General features: G+C 43.9%; 2 protein-coding genes across 9 annotated transcripts in view; both read left to right on the forward strand.

Moving 5' to 3' along the window:
• STYXL2 (serine/threonine/tyrosine interacting like 2) overlaps positions 1-23,077 on the forward strand; it is a 122,015-nt gene extending 98,938 nt beyond the window's left edge. Inside the window, exons 14-15 of one of the 3 annotated variants that reach the window (XR_012154161.1) lie at positions 17,448-17,550; positions 23,013-23,077. The gene's annotated coding sequence lies outside the window, so the exon portion shown is untranslated. Of the gene's footprint in view, positions 1-17,447; positions 17,551-18,092; positions 18,756-23,012 lie in introns of those variants that run through there. The other 2 variants (XR_012154159.1, XR_012154157.1) reach the window with 2 other exon arrangements.
• A 1,392-nt stretch (positions 23,078-24,469) lies between these two features.
• POU2F1 (POU class 2 homeobox 1) overlaps positions 24,470-25,292 on the forward strand; it is a 175,047-nt gene continuing 174,224 nt past the window's right edge. For 3 of the 6 annotated variants that reach the window (XM_073304768.1, XM_073304795.1, XM_073304805.1), the window contains exon 1: positions 24,470-24,575. In XM_073304768.1, coding sequence (XP_073160869.1) covers positions 24,515-24,575 — 61 coding nt within the window. In that variant the 5' untranslated portion in view covers positions 24,470-24,514. The remainder of the gene's footprint in view (positions 24,576-25,292) is intronic. The other 3 variants (XM_073304824.1, XM_073304853.1, XM_073304781.1) reach the window with 2 other exon arrangements.

The raw sequence follows: 25,292 nt of genomic DNA on the forward strand, positions 1-25,292 counted from the left end.
GTGCTGCCTGCAGAGCTGGGCCCTCAGTCAGCAGCCGCCATTTTCCGGCCGCCCAGTTCTGAAGGCAGCAGCACAGAAGTAAGGATGGCGCGGTATGGTATTGGTGCCCTTACTTCTGCGCTGCCTGCTGGTGGGGTGCCCAGCCAACAGCAGTCGCTCTCCAGCCCCCTAGCTCTGAAGGCAGCACAGAAGGGTGGCAATACTGCAACCCCCCTAAAATAATCTTGTGACCTCCTGCAACTGCCTATTGGGTCAAGACCCCCAATTTGAGAAAAGCTGGTCTCCCCCCCTGAAATCTGGTCCTTTGTGTGTTTTTACCCTATACTATACAGATTTCACAGAGGGAGACCACATTTCACGATCCATGACAAGTTTTTCCTGGCTGTGAATCTGTAGGGCCCTAATAATAAAGGTTAGCCGTTATCCTCATGACTGGTAGAAGGGGCATCTTTTAAAACAAAAAAAGATTTTTTTTAAGTGGACAGAGATGCTTCAGACTCACCTGCCCTTCACATGCACTCTCTCTCTCCCCCCCCCCTTTTGAAGCAGGTTTAAGTCCATCTACTTTTATATTTTCAAAAAAAAAACTCATAAAAGAACCATAAATATAGTAACTTGCTAAAATGAAAGCTGTTCTTTTCTACTCCCATGAGACTTCTGCCTGAGAGACAGACAGAGAGAGTTCATTTCTTTGAAGAATCCCTCCTCTGTTAAAGTAAAGCTGCTATCTAAAAGCAGTCTTCAGGGCTTTGTTCTTGTCATCATCTTGACCTGGGTTTGTACTTGCTCCTTTCTGTATTGCTTGTGGAAATGCACAGGGTGTGGTATTGGAAGGGGCTGGGGAAGAGGATTTGGCTATCACTGGCAGGGCAGAAGTCCATGTTTGGAACAGGGATGTACTTTGGGATCATAAAAGGTTACCCATCCAAACCACCAGCAAAAATACTAGGGACATAGGAACTTGCCATACTGGATGAGACCCAAGGTTCATCTAATTCAGTATTCTGTGTGTGACAGTGGCCGGTACCAGACGCTTCAGAGGAAGGAGCAGGAAATGCTGAAGTATGAAGTTATTCCTTTCCTATCCTGAAGGAACTTTCTTCCTAGTCTCCATTGGTTAGAGTTTGGTTCATGCCCTTAAGCATGAGTGTTAATATCTCTTCCAAATTTTGTTATCCTGTCCTGTCTTATTCACCATTGTGCAAGGTGACATGGAGAGGCAGAGACAAAAGGCATGTCAATACTGCAGTGAGCCAGGGGACCCAGTGTAGAGGTTCATAGCATTGTCCATGTAAATGTCCAACCCAACACTGTGATGGTATGGATAGATGCTGCCCATCAACAGTCAGTGATGGATCCCAGCCCTCATTGAAGAGATTGGCAAGGATGTGAACTGAGGAAGTGGAGAACAATGCTGAACTCAACAGGAAGAATTTTTCTATGAGGAAACTGTAAGAAGAGCAAGTTGGTGAGTTACTTGCTATTGTCTGGTCTGCATGTAGCTGCTAGCCTGGGATGAGGAGGTAGCTTGCAAAAGACCTCTTTTGTCTTTCAGATATTTAAACCTTGAATGTATTAGGAAATGGACCCTTGACTGAAAGTGGTTTTCAAGTACCTTTTTCTTTGAACCATTTCAGAAAATGGTGTAAGTGCTAGTGTAGACCTGATAAAAGTGTTTCCAATTCAGCTTCAAGAAGCGGTTCTGAGATTTTCTTCCATTGAGGCTCAGTCATGCTTTCTGGAATAGTACTGAAGTCACTGGGAGCTGCTGGGTGTACAACACTATTGAAAATCAGGCCACTGCCTAAATATGGATTTAGGAGCCCAACTTTAGACACCCAGTTTTGAAAATCATGCCTCCCACCCTCCATTCTGTGATGTGAGCTCACACACACTGGCTGGTGTTGAGCTATTCTCTCTCTCAATGGCTAGAAGAGGAAAAGGGGTTAATAATAATAAACCAAAGAAACAAGTAACTTTCCCTGATTCAACTCAAGATCAGAAGTAAGCAGAACTGCAAGGCAGTATCAGACTGTACTATAAACAGGTGCACCTCTGAAGGTCATTTTCATCTTGCTCTTAGAATGTTTCTCTGCTTAGTAGAAAGTTCTAATTCATCTCTTTTTGCTCCTGCTGATCATCTTAAGAAGCTACCTTTTTATTTTATAACAAACCTCCTTAAAACTGGAGAACTTATATACAATCATAGAAATGTAGGGCTGGAAGGGACCTCAAGAAGTCATCAGGTCCAGTCCCCTACGGTGAGGCAGGATGAAGTAAACCTAGACAATCACTGGCTGGTGTTTGTCCAACCTGTTCTTAAAAACCTCCAGTGATGAGGATTCCACAATCTCCCTTGGAAGCCTATTCCAGAGCTTAACTACTTTTCTAGTTAGAAAGTTTCTCCTAATATCTAACCCAAATCTCCCTTGCTGCAGGTTAAGCCCATTACTTTTTGTTCTGTCTTTAGTGGACATGGAGAACTATTGATCATTATCCTTTTATAACAGCCCTTAATATAATTGAAGGTGGTTATCAGGTCCCCCCTCAGTCTTCTTTTCTCAAGACTAAACATGCCCAGTTTTTTTTCCTCCACCTACCTTCATAGGTCAGGTTTTCTAAACTTTTTTATCATTTTTGTTGCTCTCCTTTGGACTCTCTAATTTGTCAACATTTTTCCTAAAGTTTGGTGCCCAGAATTGGACACAATACTCCAGCTGAAGCCTCACCAGCTGAGTAGAGCAGGACAGTTACCTCCCATGTTTTACAGTCAACATTCCTGTTAATGCAAACCAGAATATTAGCTTTATTTGCAACTGCATTTCTTTGTTGACTCATATTCAATTTGTGATCCACTTTTTCTTTTGTATGGAAGTAGCAACATTTACAAGGTAGTAGAAAGGTCTGAAATCCATTTGAGGGCTTCAGGAGATGCAGAATGCACCTTTGCTTTAGCTCCTGGAAACGAAAAGATGGGTCACTTGTTCACAATGTGTTCAATGGTTTGGAAGTTTCTGTATTTGCACTGTGGCAAATCCTTGATTCACCATTGTGCATCAGGCGTGCTCATCTTCCATGTAACGTCCTAAAACGGTTGATGGTCATCTACTGCCTTCAGTGGAGCAAGAAACCAGGTGATTTGATAGTGAGATCATCTATGAAGTGCTTGTTGTTTATGTCAGAGCCTGCCCATTGCATCCGCCAGGTGTCTTCTGGATTGAAGTTGGATGACAGAAGAGCTTCTCTAGCCACCTAGAATGGTCAGCAGAACTTAAGGTGAGTGAACAAGATTTTCATGGAGGGGGAGCTTTTGGTAAGCAAGAGCTTTCTTGTGCTCGTGCAATGTACCAACCTCCCAATGGAAGGTTGGAGGAAGAATGTTTGCAAGGACTGGAAGCCAAGGCAGCGATGTGGACTTCAGGGTGCCAGTTATAAGTCTCCTAGCCACATTTTGGCTGGATATTGATGAGGTCCATATGTGAGCTTCTTTCATGCACACTTGCACAGTACTCAGCAGTGGAATAAACTAAAGCAAGCATTGTCGTGCATAGCATTTGGGCATCACAATCCCAGCTAGAACCTGCTAGTTTTTGGATGATATTGAGGTGACGCTTTGTTTTATGGCTTCACATGTTGCTGATCAAGGGTGACTCCTAGGTAGCGGGGGTTAGAATTGTGGGTGATTACCTTGTCACAGAAGTTTACATACATCATCCTCTGACTTGTAGCTTCAGAATTGCTGCTATGGAAAACTGATTACACCATTTTTGATGGACTGGGTTTGAGCCACCAATACTAAAAGTTGTTTTCCATCCTCTTCAGATCATCACAAAGGGTGTCTTCCACTTTTTTGAGTGTTGTGGCCTGTATCGCCAGTCCCAGGTCTTTGGCATAAATGAACTTGCAGCCTATCATTTTGGGCACATCACTTATATATAAGTTAAAAAGGGACGGTGCTGGTACTGGTCCCTGTGGGAGGCCATTGTGCAGTCTCTGCTTTTTGCTAACCTGACTTCTGAGATGGATATGGAACATTCTGTCCAAAAGTATTGATCTAATGACAGGAAATGTCTGGTTGCACTGAAGGTTAGATAGCTTCAGCAGTAGCCCTCTGCATGGTGATGAAGTCCTAGGCTGATGACAAGTTGATAAAAGCTGTGGCCTTTTAATTTTCCGCTGTAAGCTGGACTCAATATGTGTAGTCAGTGCAAGCACCTGGTCACAGCAGCTTCACCCTGCAATGAAACCTACCTGTTCTGGAGTGACTCTGGTCTCGCCAGGATCACCCGCTCCAGTAATTTGTGTGTTGTACAGAGGAGAGAGAGGGAGAGCAGTAACTTTGAGGTCATCGGGCAGCTTTCCAGGTTTTAAAAAGGTCATGACCTATGATCGTTTCCAAGCTGTTGGGAATTTGCTGCTGGTGATGACTTCTGTGAAATGTGCTGCCATCCAGTTGCACCCTCTCGGCGCAAGATATTTAAGGAAGTCCAGAAGGATGCCATCAATGGCATCTGCTTTTTCTGCTTTGGTAGCAGAGAGGGCAGTGTCAGTCTTGGCTCTTGTGAAGGATTGACAGAGACTTGATGAAGGGGCACTTCATGCACAGGATTCCTTCAGAGCTGTTTTCACTCCTCTTTTCATTTGTCAGCTTACAGTCATGTTTGAATTTCTTAGTAGGAGGCTGGCAATGCTGTTAGCAGTGACTTGAAGTGTCTGTATTTGTGATGGCGCTGCTCTACCTAAGCGCCACAGACGAGCCCATGCTTTACAGCTTGAGTTAGTGAAGTCTTTGGCCTCTACCCTCTCTGTCCAGTGTTGTCGTCTTATAGAGTCCAGTGATTCCAGTAGAGCAGAGACGAAGCTTGGGTCACCAGTAGCTTCATACCCCCTTAGGAGCGTTTTGCTTTCTGGGCTCCAGCATGGCATAAAGAAGCTCCTGAAATACTGGGGGATATTCTTCTTTGTGGCTTTAATAATAAGCTCTGAGAAGCAGTTGAAGTTTCCGGGCTTTAGTAGTCTGCTACTGATGGATCTTTCAACAGCAGTAGAGAAACCCAGCCAATTCACCAGTCTCAGGTTCCAGCATGGAACTGGTACACTGGTAATGAAAGGGAGTTCAAAGTTATCAGGGTTCCTTCCCCACTCTGAACTCTAGGGTACAGATGTGGGGACCCGCATGAAAGACCCCCTAAGCTTATTCTTACCAGCGTAGGTTAAAAACTTCCCCAAGGTACAAACTTTGCCTTGTCCTTCAACAGTATGCTGCCACCACCAAGCGTTTTAAACAAAGAACAGGGAAAGAGACCACTTGGAGATGTCTTCCCCCAAAATATCCCTCCAAGCCCTACACCCCCTTTCTTGGAGAAGGCTTGATAATAATCCTCACCAATTTATACAGGTGAACACAGACTCAAACCCTTGGATCTTAAGAACAATGAAAAATCAATCAGGTTCTTAAAAGAAGAATTTTAATTAAAGAAAAGGTAAAAGAATCACCTCTGTAAAATCAGGATGGAAAATACTTTACAGGGTATTCAGATTCAAAACACAGAGGACCCCTCTGGGCAAAACCTTAAAGTTACAGAAAACAGGAATAAACCTTCCTCTTAACACAGGGAAAATTCACATAAAACAAAAGATAAACTAATCCGCCTTGCCTGGCTTACCTATACTGGTTGCAGTATTGGAGACTTGGATTAGGATGGGTTGGAGAAGATGAATTTCTGTCTGGCCTCTCCCAGTCCCAAGAGAGAACAAACACGTAAACAAAGAGCACAAACAAAAGCCTTTGCCCCCTCCCCCCAAGATTTGAAAATATCTTGTCCCCTTATTGGTCCTTTGGGTCAGGTGCCAGCCAGGTTAGCTGAGCTTCTTAACCCTTTACAGGTAACAGGATGTTGCCTCTGGCCAGAAGGGATTTTATAGCACTGTATACAGAAAGGTGGTTACCCTTCCCTTTATATTTATGACAAAAGTCAATGTGTACCACCATGAGCCTGTACAGACTGTGCACGAAGGGGTCCAGGACAGTTCCAGATGAAAGAAGTGGTGATCCAGTGGAGTCCTTGGACACATTAATGTGTATTCTCTCTTCCACTGTGCTGACTGGAAGATGCCCTTTCGTTTTACACTGAACAGCAAGTACTGCTCCTGTACCAATGCCCACTCAGTGAGCTGTTTGCCTGCAGCATCATTCATTGAATAGCCCATGCTGTATGGTATCTGTTAAAATTGCCAAGATACCCAATGGGTGTTGTGATTTTGGTAGGACTGGTAAGGGTCACTCTGCCTGTTGGGCAGCTTATACACATTATATATTGTCAGTTCATCACCTCAGATACTTATTGTGAAACTGTTGTCCATTGTTGGCAATGCTTTAGCTATATCTTTTCATTTTAGCCTAATGTAGGTGGCCATTCCATGTTTTGGATGGTTTTGGTTGGAGAGAAGGACTTATCCTGGTACCTTGAGGCACACTGAGTCTTCTTCAGAAATATGTGTTTCTTGAAGAGCCAGGATGTCAGTGTTATTGTCCATCAGCAGCCTCGCAATGACATCAGCCTTCAAACTGTATAGGCCCTCAACATTAAATTGGCATAGACAAATCAATGGGCCTATTAGTTGATAAGCATGGCTCTGAAAAGAGCCTTTTTTGGAAAAGTTGCCATTTTGACAGGGAGGTCAATGAATGATCTCCACTCTCCAAAGTGGTGGCATTAGTTCATACACTTAGATTAAAGTGTACTTAACTGGGTTGTGGACATCACAAGCTGGAAGGAGCAAGCCACCAACTGACTCCAATGGCACCACATACTCCATCAGGCAGGAGCCCACTTTGAGGAGAAGCGCCTTGCCCTCAAAGCTGAAAAGAGAGAGAGAAGGAAGGAAAAAGAAAAAACTTTCTCCCAGCAGGCAGCTGGCCTGCCAGGAAATATCTGTACCTAGTGTGGGCAGATCTGTGGTTCCAGATCTCAGAGTCATCTCAGAACCCATATGTAAATCCGTGGTAGAGATCATCCTCAAATCGAGGGATTGCTGCTGCTGATGACTTAACTGGGAGGGCCACGTGAAGGTTGCCACCATCGCTCTCCATCCACACCCCAGATTCCTTTTCAGCAGTATGACCATCTAGTCAGTTATTTTCCATTTTGTAGTAGTGAATTTGATTCTTTCCTTCTGAAGTGAAGTACTTTGCACTTGTCTTTATTTAATTTCATCTTGTTGAATTCAGACCAATTCAGACTGATTAACTTGTTGAATTACACTGTTTGTGCTGTAGGTTTTCTAGTTGATAGGAAGCTGGGGCTTATCCTTTGAGCAGTAGATTCTTGGCAAAGCTTTGCCTTTCATCTTCCACCTTCTGAGATCATTGACTGCAGTTACTCAGTGCTGAATAACAGGTTTCCCCCTTCTGGTAGGAAGGCAAACTAGAAATGTGGGTCTGTAGAGCTGGCTACCAGAATCTCTCTGGCTACTTGATAGGGTTTCTGTTTGATCAGGCTGCTAATCAAACTGTAAGATGACAGAGCTGTTAGCATTTTTAACTGGCATTTACAAGTCTAAACAAGTCTAAGTTTCTTCTAGCCCCACTTTCCCAAGCAGAGACTGGTGAGCAGCCATTCTCTGTACAGGCTTTTATTCATCAATACATACACCCTCAAAATTAACTTGCACTCTTGTAGCTGCAAGGTGACATGGAGAGGCAGAGACAAAAGGCTTGTCAATACTGCAGTGAGCCAGGGGATCCGATTACAACAAGGTGTCATTCTGCAGCATGAATGGGGCCTTAAGAGTGATCTTTCACTGGGCAGAAGCCAAGCACATGATGTTTCAGTGATATGGTTAAAATACTGTACAATATTCCCTCCGCTCATTCACAAGGTCCCTACTCTGTACACATTTAAGACCCTCTTAAAAACCTATATCTGCCATGTTGCCTACAATTAATCCAATTGACTTGTATAGAAAATGTATATTATGTACCTATTATTTTTCCCAGTCTCCTTTCCCCTTGCCTCTGTCTGTTTGTCTGTCCTTAGAGTATGAGCCCCTTGGAGAAGGGACCATCTTTTCTCCATGTTCGGAAATCCCCTCACACAGACTGGGTGCTACAGTAAATAAATATTAATGATGTTAGATTCTGTTTACACTACAAAATGGAACTATGTTGTAATTTGATTTGGTGGTGATTATAGAGGCCCTAACCATCAGAGAAAAATAACCTGGAATTCACACCATTTGGAAGATTGTACATTGGCAATTGGAGGGAGGGATAGCTCAGTGGTTTGAGCACTGGCTTGCTAAACCTAGGCTTGTGAGTTCAATCCTTTATGGGGCCATTTAGGGATTGGCCCTGCTTTGAGCAGGGGGTTGGATTAGATGATCTCCTGAGGTCCCTTCCAACCCTGATATTCTATAATCACCTTTCTTTCCCACTGTTCAAAATACTTCTAGCCATTCAGAAAAGTGCACTAACAGCAGAATGTAGCCCAATTCAAGGTCTTGAATGCTGCTGCTGAGAGCAAAAAGATTTTTTCATAGTTCAAAAGCATCCATTTTGTCTGAGCAAAATTTCATTACAGTGTTAGAACATGACAGGGATTCTTAACAACATTTCTGACAAAACAGACAGATGTCCAATATTTTTAAAGCTACTGTCAGCAATTAAAAAAATCTAACATGTAATTTCACATATTGGAATAATAGTAGCTGCTTTATGACGCTTTCCAACATTGATGACTGAAGCTGGCAGCCCCCCTGTATGGTAGGGAAGCATGATCCCCATTTTATAGATGGAGAAACCAAGGTACAGAATTTTTTTTCTTTGTCTTTTGAAAGTATGTTTCCTCTTTATCAGCAGAATTGCCACATTATACAGAGAACACACACACTATTTTCATCCTTTTGAAACCACAGGTCTTGTTCACTCTAGAATTTGGATTGTGCTTGCCAGAATTATGAGTAGTGATAGCTGTTAAACATGGCTGTGTAATTAACTGTGCTTGACAATCGTTTTCTAACCCAGTTGTGGTAATATAGCTGTAGCAGTTTTCCAGTGCAGAGAGGGCTTTTTTCCTATGGATTATTCAGTGCTGCCAAATTTTTCCCTGTCATGACTCCATTACATCTCTCAGACCCACTTTGAGCTCTTATATGTATTTTATAACAAATAATAATAATATAGTTTTTATTACATTAGCATCTAGATGCTCCAACTAAGAATCAGGACCTCATTGTGCTAGGCACTATCAAAGTCATTATATAAACAATTCCACAGCCATGACAATCCACTGTGCTGTCTCAGGTCTTGAAGCCAGGCCTTTGAGTTTTCCTGCAGCCATCACATCCTGACCACCACCCCACAGTCTGTTGAAACCTGGTGGGCTAAGGAGACAGCGGGACTACAGCCTCAGCCAAGGCACCACCCTTGGGAGCCCTACCTGAAGGACTGCCCAACTTCACTGACTAGTCCAGTCATGCTATTGAAGCCAGAAGGAGGCACAGGAAGTTGTCTTAGCAACTAGATGGTAGCCTATTGCTGCTGCATCAGACACTGCTTGTGCCTATTTCCTGCATTCTGCTCCCAACCCTGTTCCTGACTCCTACTCCACTCCTGAACTGCTCCTGGTTCCTGTCTGACCCCTGCCTTCACTCTTAGTTCCCACCATGCTCTTGATGTGTGTCTGTTCCTTGCCTCTCCTCCGGTTCCTACCCTTACACCATGTTTCCAACCATCTGTTACCAGTCCTGGCTTTGACTTCTTACTCATGCTCTGACCACTAGGCAAAACCTCCTATGTCCTGGTCCCTAACACCCATTTCGGTAGACCAGTGACAGTTTGTACAGTAGGCCTGTAGGCCAGATCATGTCATATGCACCAGTAAGATCCAGGAACACTGTGCCTGTCTTCTGCCTGGTCTGGCATTCTCAGTGTAAGTGGTAAGTGCCAGCACTTGATTGCAGGGATTGCCGTTTAGGCTGAAACCTGCTTGAGCTACACCCAGGATATCATCAATGGTAGGGGCAATTCTTTGAAGGATAAGCCTTTCAAGTAATTTGCACACCCAGTTTAGCAAAGAGATGGAGTTATAACTTGCTGCAAGTCAGTGGTCTTTCCAGGGTGAGTGCTCTAACCACCAGGCTATAGAGTCAGTCTCATGCTTGTCTCTCTCTCTGGACTGATGACTCATTATCTGTCCAAAGTGGAGCAGCTTCAACAGGAGAGATGTGGGAGCCCACATCAGAATATCCCATAGTTCAGTAGATAGGGCATTCATCTGAGAGGTTGTGAATCACTGTTCAAATCCATTCTTCTCATAAGGTTCAGGGGGACCTGAACCAGGGGTCTCTCACATCCCAGGTGAGTACCCTAACCATTGAGCTAAAAGTTATGAAGGAGCTGCTGTGGCCTCCACAGTGGTGATAGTGGTGGCAGTGTTTGAGCTCACCTGCAGGGCCCAATCAGCACCTACTGGATCAAGCCCTACAGACAAGTGAGGGCGAGAAATGCTTATCTTATCCGAATTCGTGCATTGCTCTCTGGCTTAGGGGCAGATAGGCATCTGGACACCTAAAGTGAGGCAGCAGTGTGTGTGTCCAGAGGAAGAAACATAAGCACCTAGGGAACTTTTACAGTGGAAATTTAGGTGCCTAGTGAGTTTAGGTACCTACAGGGTTAGGCACAGGTTTTGTGTATTGCAATGGTGCAAAAACAGGCACCGACATCTGGGATTTAAGTGCCTAACTCCTTTTGTGCATTTAGCCCTTAAACTCACCAAAGCTTCAGTTCCAGTGTTAGCCACCTCATCCCCATTCTCTCAAGATTCTAAGATTCCTGGATCTCACATTCATCAGTCTTGCTTGGAGATGTTTTATTTTTTACTCAACTGTGAACATGGCCTCGCAGATATAGGATGGCTCTTCCAGGAGTCTGTCATGTACAGCCATGCTTTCATTTTAATTTGGACATGTTTAATGTGAATTTCATTGTGTGTAAAAGGTACTGGACTGACAGCACAGGAAACTGAAGTGCTCTCTGAATCCTTTGAACCACAAGCTGTATAGACAATGACTGAGCAAACTTTTCCTCACCCCACCACATCACTGTATTTCAGCCCTGATCTGAATGGACCACTTGTAGGGATGAAGGGAATAGGTCAGTCTCCATGGCATTTTCAATCCTGGCCTCTTTGCTGGAATTGCCAGTAATGAAGCTAGTTGGTGCCAATTGTAGTGAAAGTTTTGTAATGTGGACACCTTCTAACTGGCAACTGGACTGAGGTCACCAATTCATTTCACAAAGGCAACCAAACAGCCATTAGCTGGTAATGGTTTTCATTCCATACTGTCCTACCCAGCATTTGAACCAGTGGCTAACAAAGGATTCATCTAGTATTACCAAGACACTGAGCTATCCAGTCTTGTTAGGCAAGTTTTGTTTTGGTTTTTTGTTTCTTGGAAACATTTTGGGATGTTCTGCTAATAACCTAGTAAAAGATACCATTGCGTAGATTTAGTGTTTGAATTAATATCAGTTTAAATTATGGGCATACACTACAGTTGAAGGGCAGTACTGGTGGGATACTGCAAGATGAGATCTTCCCCCCAAGTAAAATGGCAGTGGCCTCCTCTCATCATCCCTTTAGAGCGACCAGGCAGGGTAACACATTGTCATCATATCACAATGTGATATCAAAGCATGGTATTGCAGTGGCATCACATCCCAATACCAGATTGCAATGTGATGTCATAGTGTTGGCTGGAACAGGAGGCCCATGGCAACTGCAGGTGAGGTTGGCCAAGTGGCAGATGAGAGCATTGCCAGGATTGATACAGCCAGGAATGCAGAATCATCAGTACCATTGTGTGGCATGTTACAATGGGCATATGGAAAGTTTTCCTGCTTCCCTTCTCCATATCACACAGGCTGATTTACACATTGATAAAAACATATTCCTTGCCAAGAGGGAGCAGATTAAGGCTCTGTTTAGTTTAAATCCAACCTTGCTTGTGAATTTTCTTTGGGGAAAAGAATAAAAATAAAATCTGTTCCTTTTCTTATTTCTTTGCTTTTGTTACTTTTACCTTTTGAGCAGCTGATTTTGGTGATCCCCTTGTCAGGAGGATATTCATTAATTTGGCCCTGGTGGGTGTGTATAATAAGCTCTTTTAACATTTCAGGGTCTGATTGTGACTTCTAGGTACTGTCCCATGTTGGGGGGCAGTCTGGCGCTGTAATACCACAGGGAGAGTGACCAGAGGTATTGTACCTCTGGAGGCCCAAGGGCTGTGGGGAAGTATCCTTATATCCTACCTGTCTTCTTTTGCACACACATGCAGGGGCCAGCCGCAAATGAGCCAGAGGAATTATAGCCATGACTTCCCACTAATTAAGACTTTGAGGCAGATCATCAGCTGATGTAAATTGGTATAGCTCCATTAATGTTGTTAGGCTGTTTCAGTTTATACCAGATGGGGATCTGGCCCTTCCTTTCCACAAAACTTGTCTGCCATTTGTTGAGCTTGACTGCTTCCATTATGTGAATGTAGGCTGACTACTATCCTAATAAAATCTTCCCTGCCCCATATGTTGCCCTAGCCTCTCCTTGATTAGTGATCCCAGTGTCTTCCCTACTGCTGATGTCAGGTGCACAGCTCTGTAATTTCCTAGCAACCCTTCTCAAATACTGGCTTTTAATTAGCTTCTTTCTGTTTTACTAGCACTTCGTCCGGTTCCCAGAGAGCCTTTGAAGCAATTTGACTGTTGGTGCTCCCACCCCACTATCCCTTTTAGTTGTTTCCTTGCAGAATTCTAGGATAGAATTTCTTATTTTTTCAGAAGGTCTAATTTCTTGCTCTGTCGTGATCCTAATTTCCTTCAGGATTTCTTCTTCCTCTCCTGGGAAATTTGTCTCCATTTCTGGCATCTGTCCCTCCTAGCCCTCCCCTCTTTTTTTCCCAAAGACAGGAGGAAAAGAATCCATTTAATATTTTTCTGTAGTAACGTCTATCTCATCTGTCAATAAATTACCCTTTGTCTTCTCTGGGAGACCCTCTTGTCTCCTTTCACTGACCTTATTCTGTACCTTGCCTGATTTTTTTTTTTTAAAAGGAGGATGCAATATTCCTGGGCTGTCATTCTGTGAAGAACAGCTGTCATTCCTCCCATTGTGTGTGTGTGTGTGCACGCGTGCGCGTGTGTTTGGGGGGTGGAGAGAATATGGGGAAGACAGGGAACTGCCATTGAGGAAGATGATGATTCTACTTACAGATGTGAATATTTTTTCATTCATTATATTCAGCTGGCAGTTCCTTCTCTGTCTCTCATTGGTTTCAGTCTGTCATCTGCTGATTAAAGGGAATCTAAAATGAGTCAGTTAGTTAAAATAACATGGGCAGCTTCAGAAATATTTATTAAATATAAATACATTATTTCTAAAAACTTTTTTCTATATTTGTCATTCCCTCACTATCTCCGTAACTAGGAATGTCAGAGTCCTCATATGATGTTACAGGGACATATCTGAATGGTGAGGAAAACAGATGACTTTCAAGGTCTTTCTATTGTAAGACACGCAGATGCTCACTGATAGAGTTAAGGAGTGCTGCAGACTCTTCTGTGCAGCAACCCAGACAGATTCATGACGCTACCTACTACAATCTTTTCCTGCCCCTCCCTGTTCTTTTGGGGGGAATATGCAGTCCCAGGGACGTCACTAGGGAACATTCCCTGTGCTCCTGTTACTGCAGAGGCTGCAATTCTGCCTGGCCCTTATTCTGGACACTCAAACAGAGGGGCAGGCTCCTTATTCCTTCCCCCCCTCCACTGCACACTCATAAGAAGGCAAGGCAGAATCTAGCTAATATTAAAGAATAATAATATGATACCATCGCGAATACAGACTAACACGGCTGCTACTCTGAAACCTGTCATTTTATAAAGGAAATTCTACTTTTTGATTAAATTAACCAATATTTTAAAAAGATAATAGAATCTCTCTAAGGTAGCCCTAGTATCATAAGATCTAAGCACCTCACAGTCTTTCATATATTTAACCTCACAATGTCCAGGTGAGGTAACGAAGTACTATTATCCTCGTTTTACAAATGGGGAGATGAGGCACAGGGAGACTAAGACTTATACAAGGTCATACAGGAAGTCGGGGGGTGGAGGGATCCGGGAATTAAAGCCAGCTCTTCCAAATCCTAGGCTAGCGCCCTGACCACTGTACCACTTCCTCTCAAAAGACTAAAGAACTTACTTTACCACAACTGTGAAAGTTTGTTGTCTATAGTACTAATATTTTGAGCCTCATTCTTGTTGACAATGTGGGGCTTTGGTGAAAACAAGAATCAGGCCCTTTGTACCTGAATACCCCCTTTCAATGGAGGATCTCGGCATGCTTTAATTAAGCAAGCCTCACATACCTCATTTTACACCTGAGGTAATTGAAGTACAGAAAGGTGAAGCGACTTACCCAAGATTACACAGCAAGTCAGTAGCAGAGCTGAGTGACTCCCTGTCCTCTGCTCTAGCACTTTCCCTCTTATCTTACATCTGTAAAAGCGTTAAGGTTCTAGAAAAAGTGCCGTGCCTACAGGGTTTGGTCAGTCAAAGGCTCTGTCCACACTTGCAAAGTTTTCTAAACATTTCATACCATTACTAACACCAATTCCGCATTAGCAATGTTACCAACCCTACTAGAGGTTGGCTGCTACCATTTTTAAGACGATGTCACACAACTCTTCAGGTCTAATCAACATGATATTAAAAGCACTTGTGGCAGCTGGCAAAATACCCATGATAGGGTTCAGAACCCTGCTAACACCACTGGAGCTAAACTAGGGATAGCAATGGTGAGAAATTTTCAGAGTGTAGACAGTCAACGACTTTGCCTTGATGTAATCATTTGTAACTTGATACCCTAGTGGAGAGCTGTTGTGTGCACGAAACATCTGTAGAAAAAGACAGAACAGGGATTTTCTCTTTTCTGTTCCTGGAGTTGAATTCTTCTTTCTTAAATAAATAAATAAACTAAACTAAACTCCTAAATTGCTATTACTCTTATTCTTTTTTACTCAGTTTTATGTCAGACACATACATTTGGCAATGAAAGTAGGACTGAAGTGGGATCTGTATTCCCTAGTTCTGAGTCTTCATCTCAGAGTGTCGAACTGGCAGTTTTCTGACTGATGGTTAATTATTCATTCAGATTAGATCATATGTTTCTGAGTACTTTGCTTTTCTTTGTGATCAGAATATTTATATTACATTGACATTTTTCTTGAAATTCTCATGATTTGAACCCCTTTCCAATGCCTGCCTGCAGAGGGAGACTCATGGCAAAAACTGGCTTGCTTGGGCAGCTTTTCCTTCTGTATTTTTCACAATGTTTTCCCTGATGAGGCCCCAGGATTATTGCAAACCAGTCACAGGAAGAGCTGCTGCTCAATTAGGCGAGAAGAAACTTGAAGGAAAAAAAGAATAAAGCCAGTAAATTGCTTGAGATAACAATCTCCCCCCACCAGTGTGTCTCTGTAACTAAGAGGATTAGCTGAACTTTATGTGTCACACCAAAACTGACAATAAGCAACAGTGACTTCCCCCTGCTGGCGCTTGTACCTTCACATGTTTCATTTTCCTGCTGGTACTACATACAGCCTTGCCCCTTGCCCGCTGACGAACTTGGAGATGAATATCATGGCTCCTTTCCTTTCCTCCTTCCTTAAAGATTTATGACTAAAAAACAAAGCCCAGCTGTTGCACTGACACTATGTATTTCGCCCCCTCTTCAGGAACATGCCTCTTTTCGGAGAGTGCAAGCTGGCAAGAAGAGGTATGGGGCTGCTGTATTATTTTTGGCTTCAGCTAAGCTTACTGCTTCATGCCAGAGAGACAAAGACAGTGGCCCCAAATCTGCTCCTATGGAAGTCAACGGCAAAGCTTCCACTGGAACAGGATCAATCCAGAAAGAGAGAGAAAAAGCAGAAGCCCAGTTGACACAGGACTCAACCAAGTTAAGACCCCATTTAGACATGGTTCCATACAAAGTAATTTAACCACAATTTGGCCCCATCCATCCTGAACAGCCAAATATTTTTAGCTGGAACTGTGTTTAAACAGAATTTTAAATCAGGTGAGCAGACTCCTTGAAACCCACTGTGGAGTTTGCCAGAGAAAGATTGGTCTGAGAGAAAGAATTGGAATGAGAGAGGGAGTATTTTCTCTCTTCCCTTTTAATCATAGATACTGTTCCTATGAAAACAGGTTAAAGCTAAGCTTCTTACAGGGTCCAGAGGAAAGGCAGCAAAAATGTGAAAGCAAAACATTACCAGTATCTGCAGGGCAGCATAGAGGCACATGAAGAAAGTAAGCAGCTGTACCCTCTGTAGTAGGAAGAGAGGCTGAGACATAAGCCCTTGTATCAGAGGCGTGGTATGAGGCAGGACCTGCTCACAGAATTTGGCAAGGACAGGGCTGATATCTAACCACATCCTCTTAAGGAGATCAAGGAAGAAATGGATATAGCATGCAAGAGGGGCTGGGAGAGGGAGAACTGAGAGCTGGGTTCAGAGATACCAGAGATATTTTTAGATTGATGTGAAACAAATACCAACACTAAACAGTTTTTTTTAAATCACTGCTCTAAACAATTTGGGATGTGGGATTCAGTGATCATGGGCAGGGTTTGAGGTGAAATGTTTGAGGATTGCAAAATTTGCAAGATATATTGGTGATGTGTAATAAAATACAGGGAATTTTCCTGTTTTTGGAAGGTGTTTTATTGAAACCAGGTTCTTGTGCTGGTCACACTCACATTGCTACACAACTCCTTGAATCTAAGGGCTTATCTATACTTGAAGTGCTACAGTGGTGCAGCTGCCCTGCTGTAGCGCTGCATTGTAGACACTGCCTATGCCAACAGGAGGGGTTCTCCCATCAGCCTAGCTAATTCACCTCCGCAAGAGGTGGTAGTTAGGTCAATGGAAGAAGTATTCTGTGTGCCAAGTGCTGTCTACACCGGGGGTTAAGTTGGCTTAACTATGCCGCTAGGGATATGGATTTTTCACACTCCTGAGAGACATAGTTAAGTCAACTTAATTTTCTAGTGTAGTCAAGGCCTAATTAGTCAAATCATTGTGATGTTACTGACACTGTAAAATGGCACAAGCAGGTACACTCTGGCAACATAAATTCAGAATAGTAGCTGGGGGTTCCTTGCATAGCTTCACAGAGAGCAAAGTGTATGTGTTGTGGGGGAGAAATGCTTAGACCCAGACTTGGACTTTTAATCCCAAAATATGTAGAGACTAGGACGTTGTAAAAATGTCTGCTGTGCAGCCAAGGGTTAAGATGGCCTTGTTACTCCACAGCAACTTCTGTCTACGATGTGTGCAGCATTAGTTTTTGTTTAAAGGGGCCCTGATCTCATCCCTTTTTCCAATAGATATGAAATGGAACATGTCTGCCTTTGAACTGCGCCCAGCAGCGCTGCAAGATTCAGTGAATGAAGGACACCGTATCCAATTGAAATTACAGAGGAATTTGAGGTAGGCAGAATATATTTACCCAGTTGGAATTTAAACTGTGAAATTAAAAGGGAATATTCAAGGATGATGGGGCAGAGAGATTTCCTAATCTCTATCCAGCCCCAGCTGTGTGTCAGAAAAGTCTGAAGAGGGAATAAGCAAAGAACCTGTTCTGGAATAAAGGGTAAGGAGAGAATAAAGATAATGTTTTCAACAGCGCCCAGCTCCAGCTGCGTATTTGTTTCATAGGCTCTGTCCATACTAAGAAAATGACTTGTGGTTGATAAAAGGTGTCAAATGTGTGTCCCTCCTGGCCCCCGGGTTCAAAAACAATTGGGTCATTAGTGTAAACAGGGCCAAAGTGTTTCCAATGCCTCTAACAGAAAGTGTGTTAGATTTCTTGTGGAATTAGGGGTTCAGAACTCTTTTTGTAACAGGTGTGAAACACATTTTGGCCCTCTTTACAGTATCTATTTGGCCTCTGAGAAGTAGTATCTGAGAACCTCACAAACATTAATGAATTAATCCTCACAACAGTGTTTTGGGTGATGTCCCTTTGGTAGCTGGAGGAACAGAATGTTGGAAGCAGAAGGCAGTTGGAAATGACAGTTGTGGATGGCAATTTGAACTGGGCAGCTGGAGAAAATTGAATAACGTATGGTGACAGCTGCAGGATCCCCCTCACCAGACAGACAAGGAACACTCAGGAAGAAAAAGTTAACAGAACACAGTGAACAGTGTGTGTGGATTCTGGTGAAAGCAATGACAGGGAGCTGAAGAAATCAACAGGAGGAAGGACAATCTTTGTGGTTAATGCACAGAAAAGGGAGTCAGGGGTAACAGACTCACAATGTGACTTTGGGCAAGTCCCTGAAATCTCTTGATGCCTCAGTTTCCCGCACTGAAACACTGTGATAATGATATTTCCCTACCCAGTGTGGATGGGGAGTTGTGAAGCATTCAGAGGCTACAGTGGTGATGACCATGGAAATGCTTATATATCAACAGAGCCAGAGAGGAAGTGAGAGCAGAGAATGAGAAGCAGATTGAAAAACCCACATGAAAAGATGAGTGTGCTCCTGATGATTACCTCTCCCTTTTCTGAGGCTGTGTGAAGGGTCTGAATTACTGCCTGAACTGCCTCATTAAATATAAAAATAAAACCTCATGTTTCTTTTCCTACATGTTCTATTCCTTGTCTCCAAAATAGGAGTTAGCTGGTTATAGTGAGGGGTAAAGGGTGCAGGGGTGATCTGCTGCACTGCAGTAGTTTCATCAGTCTGAGACCCAGAGTGTCAGTCACAACTATCAGAATAAGAGAGTTTAGGTCATCCTTCCTCAAATGAGGAACAAGAGAGGGATGCAGGCAGAGAGCAAAGAAAGCGATCTGGTAAAAGGGAGCTGGAGAACTTGAAGTGTATATTGAAAGCCAGAGAGGTGAGTAGGGAACTACAATGGAGTACATGTGAAATGGATATTCTTTGCCTCTCTGCTGCTATGCACACAGCAGTCCAGATGTTGGGAGTGATGTCCTTTTAACTGGAAAGGGGGAGAATGTTGGAGTCAAAAGTGTGCACGAGGATGTCAGCTTTTTGGAATAGAGGACTCTGCCTCATCCCACTGCAGCTATAGTAAAAATTAAAGAGGCATGTGGGGACTGGTGAGAGAGAGGAATGATGGCCTTGTGGTTAAATCACTGACTTTGGGACTCAGGAGATGTGGGTTTAATTCCTAATTCTGCCACAGGCTTCCTCTGTGACCTTGACAAATTGCTTATGGGTAGGCTTGGCAGAATTCAATTTTTATATTTTTATAATCTCAGTGATGTTTATTTTTTAAACATTTATTTCTATTTTGATCAATTTAAATGCCCACAGTTGCAGGAAATTATGAGGCATCAAACAACAGGGAGTATTCAGACAATAATAATTTAATGACAGTAAACACTGAGGTATAAAAAGTTAAAGCTTTATAACCATTAAAACACAAATTGTCAACATCACATGTCAAAATATACAAAGCAAATATCCTTAAATCAAACTTGAATAAGTTCTCAAGCAGCATTTTGATTACTTTGCCTATTTATAAATTTTGATAGTTATCGATGGAAATATTTTTGGTTGGTTTGTGTGTGTATGGTGAAACTGACATTTGCTGATATTTGCCAACAACAATCTGATCCTTCCTAGCCTACTTATGGGCTTGCTTTGCAAGCTCTCTGCTCTTCACTTCCCCATCTGTAAAAGGGGGATAATAATTCCTGCTTCCTCTCATGCTTTGTCTGTCTTCTCTTTAGATTGCAGACTCTTTGGGGCAGTGACTGTCTTTTATTATGTGTATATACAGCATCTAGTATAAGTGGTGCCACAATCTCAGCTCAGATCTCTGTAAGAAGTGTGGATACTGCCTGTGCGAACTGGTGGGAAGCCAAAGAGAGAGGTATTCAAAATGAGCCTGCATCCGATGAAGTGAGGAGCTGTAGCTCACGAAAGCTTATGCTCAAATAAATTGGTTAGTCTCTAAGGTGCCACAAGTACTCCTTTTCTTTTTGTGAATCATGAGAGAGTCAGACAGGTGAATGGTCTAGAAGTGAGAGGGGGATGTAAGAGGAAGGGGGCTACACAGAAGTGATATTTCTTTCCTCTGCTGCTGTGCTAATGGCAAGCAGAATGTTCAAAGGCTGATGCCTCATTAAGAGGAGAAAGGACAGAATGTTGGGACCATACGTTTCCATGGCAGTTGGGCAGGGGGGACAGTTTTAAACAGTGCATGAGAAGACCTAAGAAAGCATGGTGACAGGAGCAGCACCTCCTTGAGGAGGATAGGAACTGGCTGGGAAGAAAAATTAATTGGGAGGAAGGAAAGTATGTGAAAAGAACAGCATCAGGGACATGAGCAAAAGCTGCAGAAGGGAAATTTAATGGAGCAAAAGAAGAAGCCATGGAGAAAGTTAGAGCATAGAAACTTCCGCGGGGGGGGGGGGGGGACGGGGAAGGGGAATCAGCTAAGGAAGCCCCTTCCAAAAATAGGTGCATACAGCATGCTTCTTATTTCTCCCTGAACTAGGGCTGTGTGAAGGGTTGGATTTGCTGCCCAATCTGCCTTTTGATTATATATAATTATCTGTATTTCTTTTGCCCCCCAGTGCAAAAAATTATTGTCAATAAAACAGTAATAAGTTAGAGACGGTGATGGGTAGAGGCAACACTACTAGCATTGAAGATCTGGGGTCACAGACACAACTAGCAGTACAGGGCATCTAACTTCAGTGACTGGAACAACCAGAGAGATGGGGGGAATTCTGAAAAGAGGCCAAGAGTAGGGACTGGGAATTAGAGATGGGTCTATACTGTAAAAAAAAAGAAAAGAAAAAAAGAAAAGAAAAAGAATATTCAACTGAATTTTTAAAAGAATTTCCATTGACTGAATGTATGCCCTTTTTGTATGTATTCATTTTGAATACTGCATTAAGTGAATTTACTGGCAGGAACATTCACCCAAATAGAGATTTTTTTAGAAAATGTTTAACTTACTTGTGTAAGTATTCATACCAGAAACCTGATTCTATGAGTTGCACTTATCCAGTCAGGGAACAGAAACAAACTAGGGGCTCCATCCTGCAAGGGGTTAAGCACTCTGGGCCCAGATCAGTGAAGGACTTAAGCACATGCTTACCATCAAGCATATGAACAGTCTCATTGACTTCAATAGGACAGTTTATGGCTAAAAATTATGCAAATGTTTAACTGTTTTGAGGAATTGGAGCCAGAGAGCTCAGTACCTTGCAGAATTGAACTATGTGTCGCCTATGTGTCAAATCATCTTGAATTTCAAATAATTACAACAAATTGCTTGTGAATAAGACACAGGCCAAGAAGTATTTGGCAAATAATTTCAAGTAAGAAATAAACTTGAGAAAATCATGATCTGTTTGAAGACAATTCACAACAGAAATAGAGGCAAGATTTGTCCAATAAATTATTCATTACCAATGATTTGCCAAGCTTTACTGGATATATAGCCACAGAGACCTGTGTTACGCCTTGGGGAAAGAGCCAGAAAGAGATGTGTCAAAGTAAACCTGAGAGGAGAATGCAGATAGAGATCCAGAGAAGTCTCTGGAGAGGGAGCCAGAGAGGTTATGTGGGCAGATATGATGGAGTACAGAGGGAGTGCTGTTCTTTGCTGTTTATAGCTAGTCAAACGGGAACCATATTTTGGATGATATTCTTGAAGATTGTGGAAGGTTGCATTTTGGAATCACAGTTGGGGATGATAACTTGAATCAGGTAGATGCAAGAGCAAGAAAGAAGATTAAATGTGATTAAGTAGGTTGTCCTTGATGAGAGAGAAGCATCGTTTAGAGAGGAAGGTAATAGGAAGCTGCATACAGGTATGATAGTGCAGGGATGAGATGAGAAGCAACGGGAGAGGAGATTAAATGCATGCAAGAGTAGAGCTGTGTAGAGTCTTAAAGGTGCAGACAAAGGCCCAGTTTCTTTGGTGTGATCACTTTGGCTGTACTGCTGATGTAATCTGGCCATAAAATTGGATTGGCTGGCTCATGGAGGACCAGCTAGAGGCAAAATTGAAGAGTAGCAATCCAGTATGCTTCTGTTTTCATTTTTATTCTGGAGAGTCATCCATCCTTAGTTACAAATAGGTCCTCTGAATGACAAAGTATCTAATAAGTAGCATGGAATATCATCAAATTGAATGTAGATATGGAATCAATGTGATTAGAAGGCCTTTCTTTACCATTCCATAGCACAGTCAATTTCCACCAATATATTCTGGGATATTAGAAGACTTTATGAAGGAACAAAAATCACATACTCTGAGGAACACTCCTAGGACTGTTTTAAAAAAAAAAAATTTCTGATGCAGCCCTTATGGGGCAGCTCTGCTCTAACCTTTCCTATGCCTCTCTTTTTTATATCCTCCAGTATCTGCCTCTGCTGCTATTCATAACTTTTTCCAGTAGCAGCATGCAAGATACGATTCTTCCCAGTGTCACTGTTACCCAGAGTTTTGAATATTGGCAGTGAAACTGATTGGAGTTTTATGTTGTTGTTTTGGGATCTGATCCAAAAAGGTCTATTGAAGTCAATGGAAAGACTCGTACTGGGTTTCAGATCAGGCCCTTAGTGAAAAATATTGCATAGACTCTCCTCAGTTTCTTCTTTTTCTTTATATGGGGTATGATATTCCTGGCCTTTGTGTGTAGATGTGTGCAACAAAATATTATAAGGAATACGATTAAAGTTATTAATCATTTTAACTTAATTCTGCTGAATTTTTAAACTCAGCAACATGACTGACCAGCAATGTTTTGTCACCTCACCTGTTTAAGATTATTGTCCACCCTTCTTTGTAAGGCTATGGAAGTTTTTAACATAAAGCCAATTTTAGCTGTAGACCCCAATATACACTGTCTACTTTTGATGAGTGAGGCACAAAGTCTGACTCTCTTTTCCTTTTAGGCCAGTCAAATTTGATGCAGAGTATGGAAGAGGTTAAAGTATTTGTTTGAGAGAGATCTCCCTGGAGTTTTGTGTTGTCCAAGACTGGAGATGTGTTATGATGGGTTTCTTTAAAGAGAAAATTACTTTCCTGTAATTGTTCTTCTCTGAAGATATGAAAGACCACCACTCACACACCCTGCTCTGCACAGAATTGAAGGTTCTGCTATTTAATTTTCTTATTATTCAATTCCCTTTTATACATAGGGGATTAATTCCACTTTGAGCTTGGGGAGTACCTGTCTTGCACATAACAGTTGTGATGGGTATTTTCACAGAATACCACTTGCAGATTTTGCTTTTTTTGATGCTTCATCGGTCTAACCATTATATTTGAAAATGTTTTCATTTAGGATTATCTATTTTATTTACTGTGATTCCTATTTATGCTACTCCCCAGCAGCTTGCTGGCAGTAAAATAGTTAATAAAAACTAAATCAGAATATGCCGCAAGCATTTCTTCTTTTAATGTGTCTGGTGTTCTTGTCCTTTTTAACCCGCTTTGGCCCTTACCTTGCTGCAAGCTTTGCATGAGTACAAGGGGTCTCCTTTGATTGTCAGTTTTATTATATATATATATATCAAAACATGGTGCAACAGCCACATGCAGGTGCTTACTCCATGGGCTCAGCCTTAGGTGATAGGGACCAGTGTGTCCCCCGCCCCCGGAGCTTGCCTCCTTGTCTATCTGGCCATGCACATTGGACAATTTCTGTCCTTCAGACCCACTCCCAGTTAGAAATGAAATTGGCATGGATGGTTTTAATACCCTTGGACCCCCTCCCTCATGACCAGATATCTTGATTTTATAAGGACAGTCCCGATATCTGGGGCTTTTTCTTATATGGGCTCCTATTACCCCCACCCCCATCCCGTTTTTTCACACTTGCTGTCTGGTGACCCTACCCCCTCCCACAGAAGCGATCAATCCCATCACACAGCAATACACCAATATGCCAACGTGTCGGTAGCACAATGCACCTCTGCTGGGGCGGGGTCTGCCCTGCTGCTGCTCTCGAGCTGGAATGAGCCCCCAGAAAGCAGACAAGGAGCACCTGACAGCGCAGTCCCAGCCAATCACTCGCCCTGCCCAAGGGCGCACTCTCTAGTGGGGTGGTGGGCAACGGGGTGGCGCGCGTGTCGAGGCCGATTATATGCCAACGAAGGCTGGAGCAGAGGTGAATGGCAGAGGAAGTGGCGCATGCGCAGAGATGCTGGCAGGGTAAACACGGGGGGGGTCGGGAGTAATGGACTAGCGAGAAGGAAGGGCGGATGGCGCAAGCGCGAAGCGGTCGCCCGCGAGGGAGGGGCAAGGGCAGAACGCGCATGCGCAAAGGCCGTGTGCCAGAGTCAGGGCGGGGGAGAAGGCGAGGGGAGACGGCGGCTGCGCGATTGGAGCGGGCGGGGGGGCAGGGAGCGAGGGAGGGTTTATCGGGCGGCCGATTTTGGTTAAAATATTCAAAATGGCGGACGGAGGAGCAGCGAGTCAAGATGAGAGTTCGGCGGCGGCGGTGGCGGCGGCAGGTAATCATTACTGCGTTTTACATATTCATATTCATACTCGCGCGCGCGGCCCCCCCGCCGCCCGCCCGCCCCGCTTAGCATAATTTATTAGTACTCCGGATTATTATAATTAACGGCACAGGGGGGAGCGGGGGCGGCGGCAGCCTCCCCGTGCGGGGAACACACACAGGGGCGCGGGGGGCACGGGGGCGCCTGCCCGCCCCCAAACCCGGGCAGAGGCCGCCGGGCCGGGCCGGGCCGGCAGCGGCCGCACGCCCACAATAAAGCCGCTTTACATATTCATGGCGGAGCGGGCCCGGCTCGGGCAGGGAGCTGGGGGGCTGAGCCCGGAGCTGGGGGGCGAGCACCCCGCATCCTCCCTCCCAACAGCGAGGTCCCCTCCGCGCTGTTGCTCCGGGCGGGGAGCGGGTTGGGGCGTGGGGATTTTTTGGGCGGCGGCGGCGGCGGCGGCGGCGGGGGGCGGTTGGCTTCTCAGCCCACCGTCCTCGGGCAGCGTTATTTCCCCAGAGCCCCAGGCCTGCCTGCAGCGGGGGGCTGGGTGCGGAAGGCCCGGGGAGGGAGGGGAGCTTGGCGGGGGCCTCCCTCCGCCCCCCACAGCGAAGGTGTTTCAGTCCCGCTCCACTCTCTGTGGGGGGGGGTCTCCCTGGTGGTGAAGGGCTGGGGGGGGGAAATCTGTTACCCAGGGGGCTAGGTTGCCCTGGCATCTCCCCGTTTCCT

The sequence above is a fragment of the Lepidochelys kempii genome, chromosome 1 (genome assembly GCF_965140265.1).
Source record: "Lepidochelys kempii isolate rLepKem1 chromosome 1, rLepKem1.hap2, whole genome shotgun sequence".
NCBI classification, from domain to species: Eukaryota; Metazoa; Chordata; order Testudines; family Cheloniidae; genus Lepidochelys; species Lepidochelys kempii.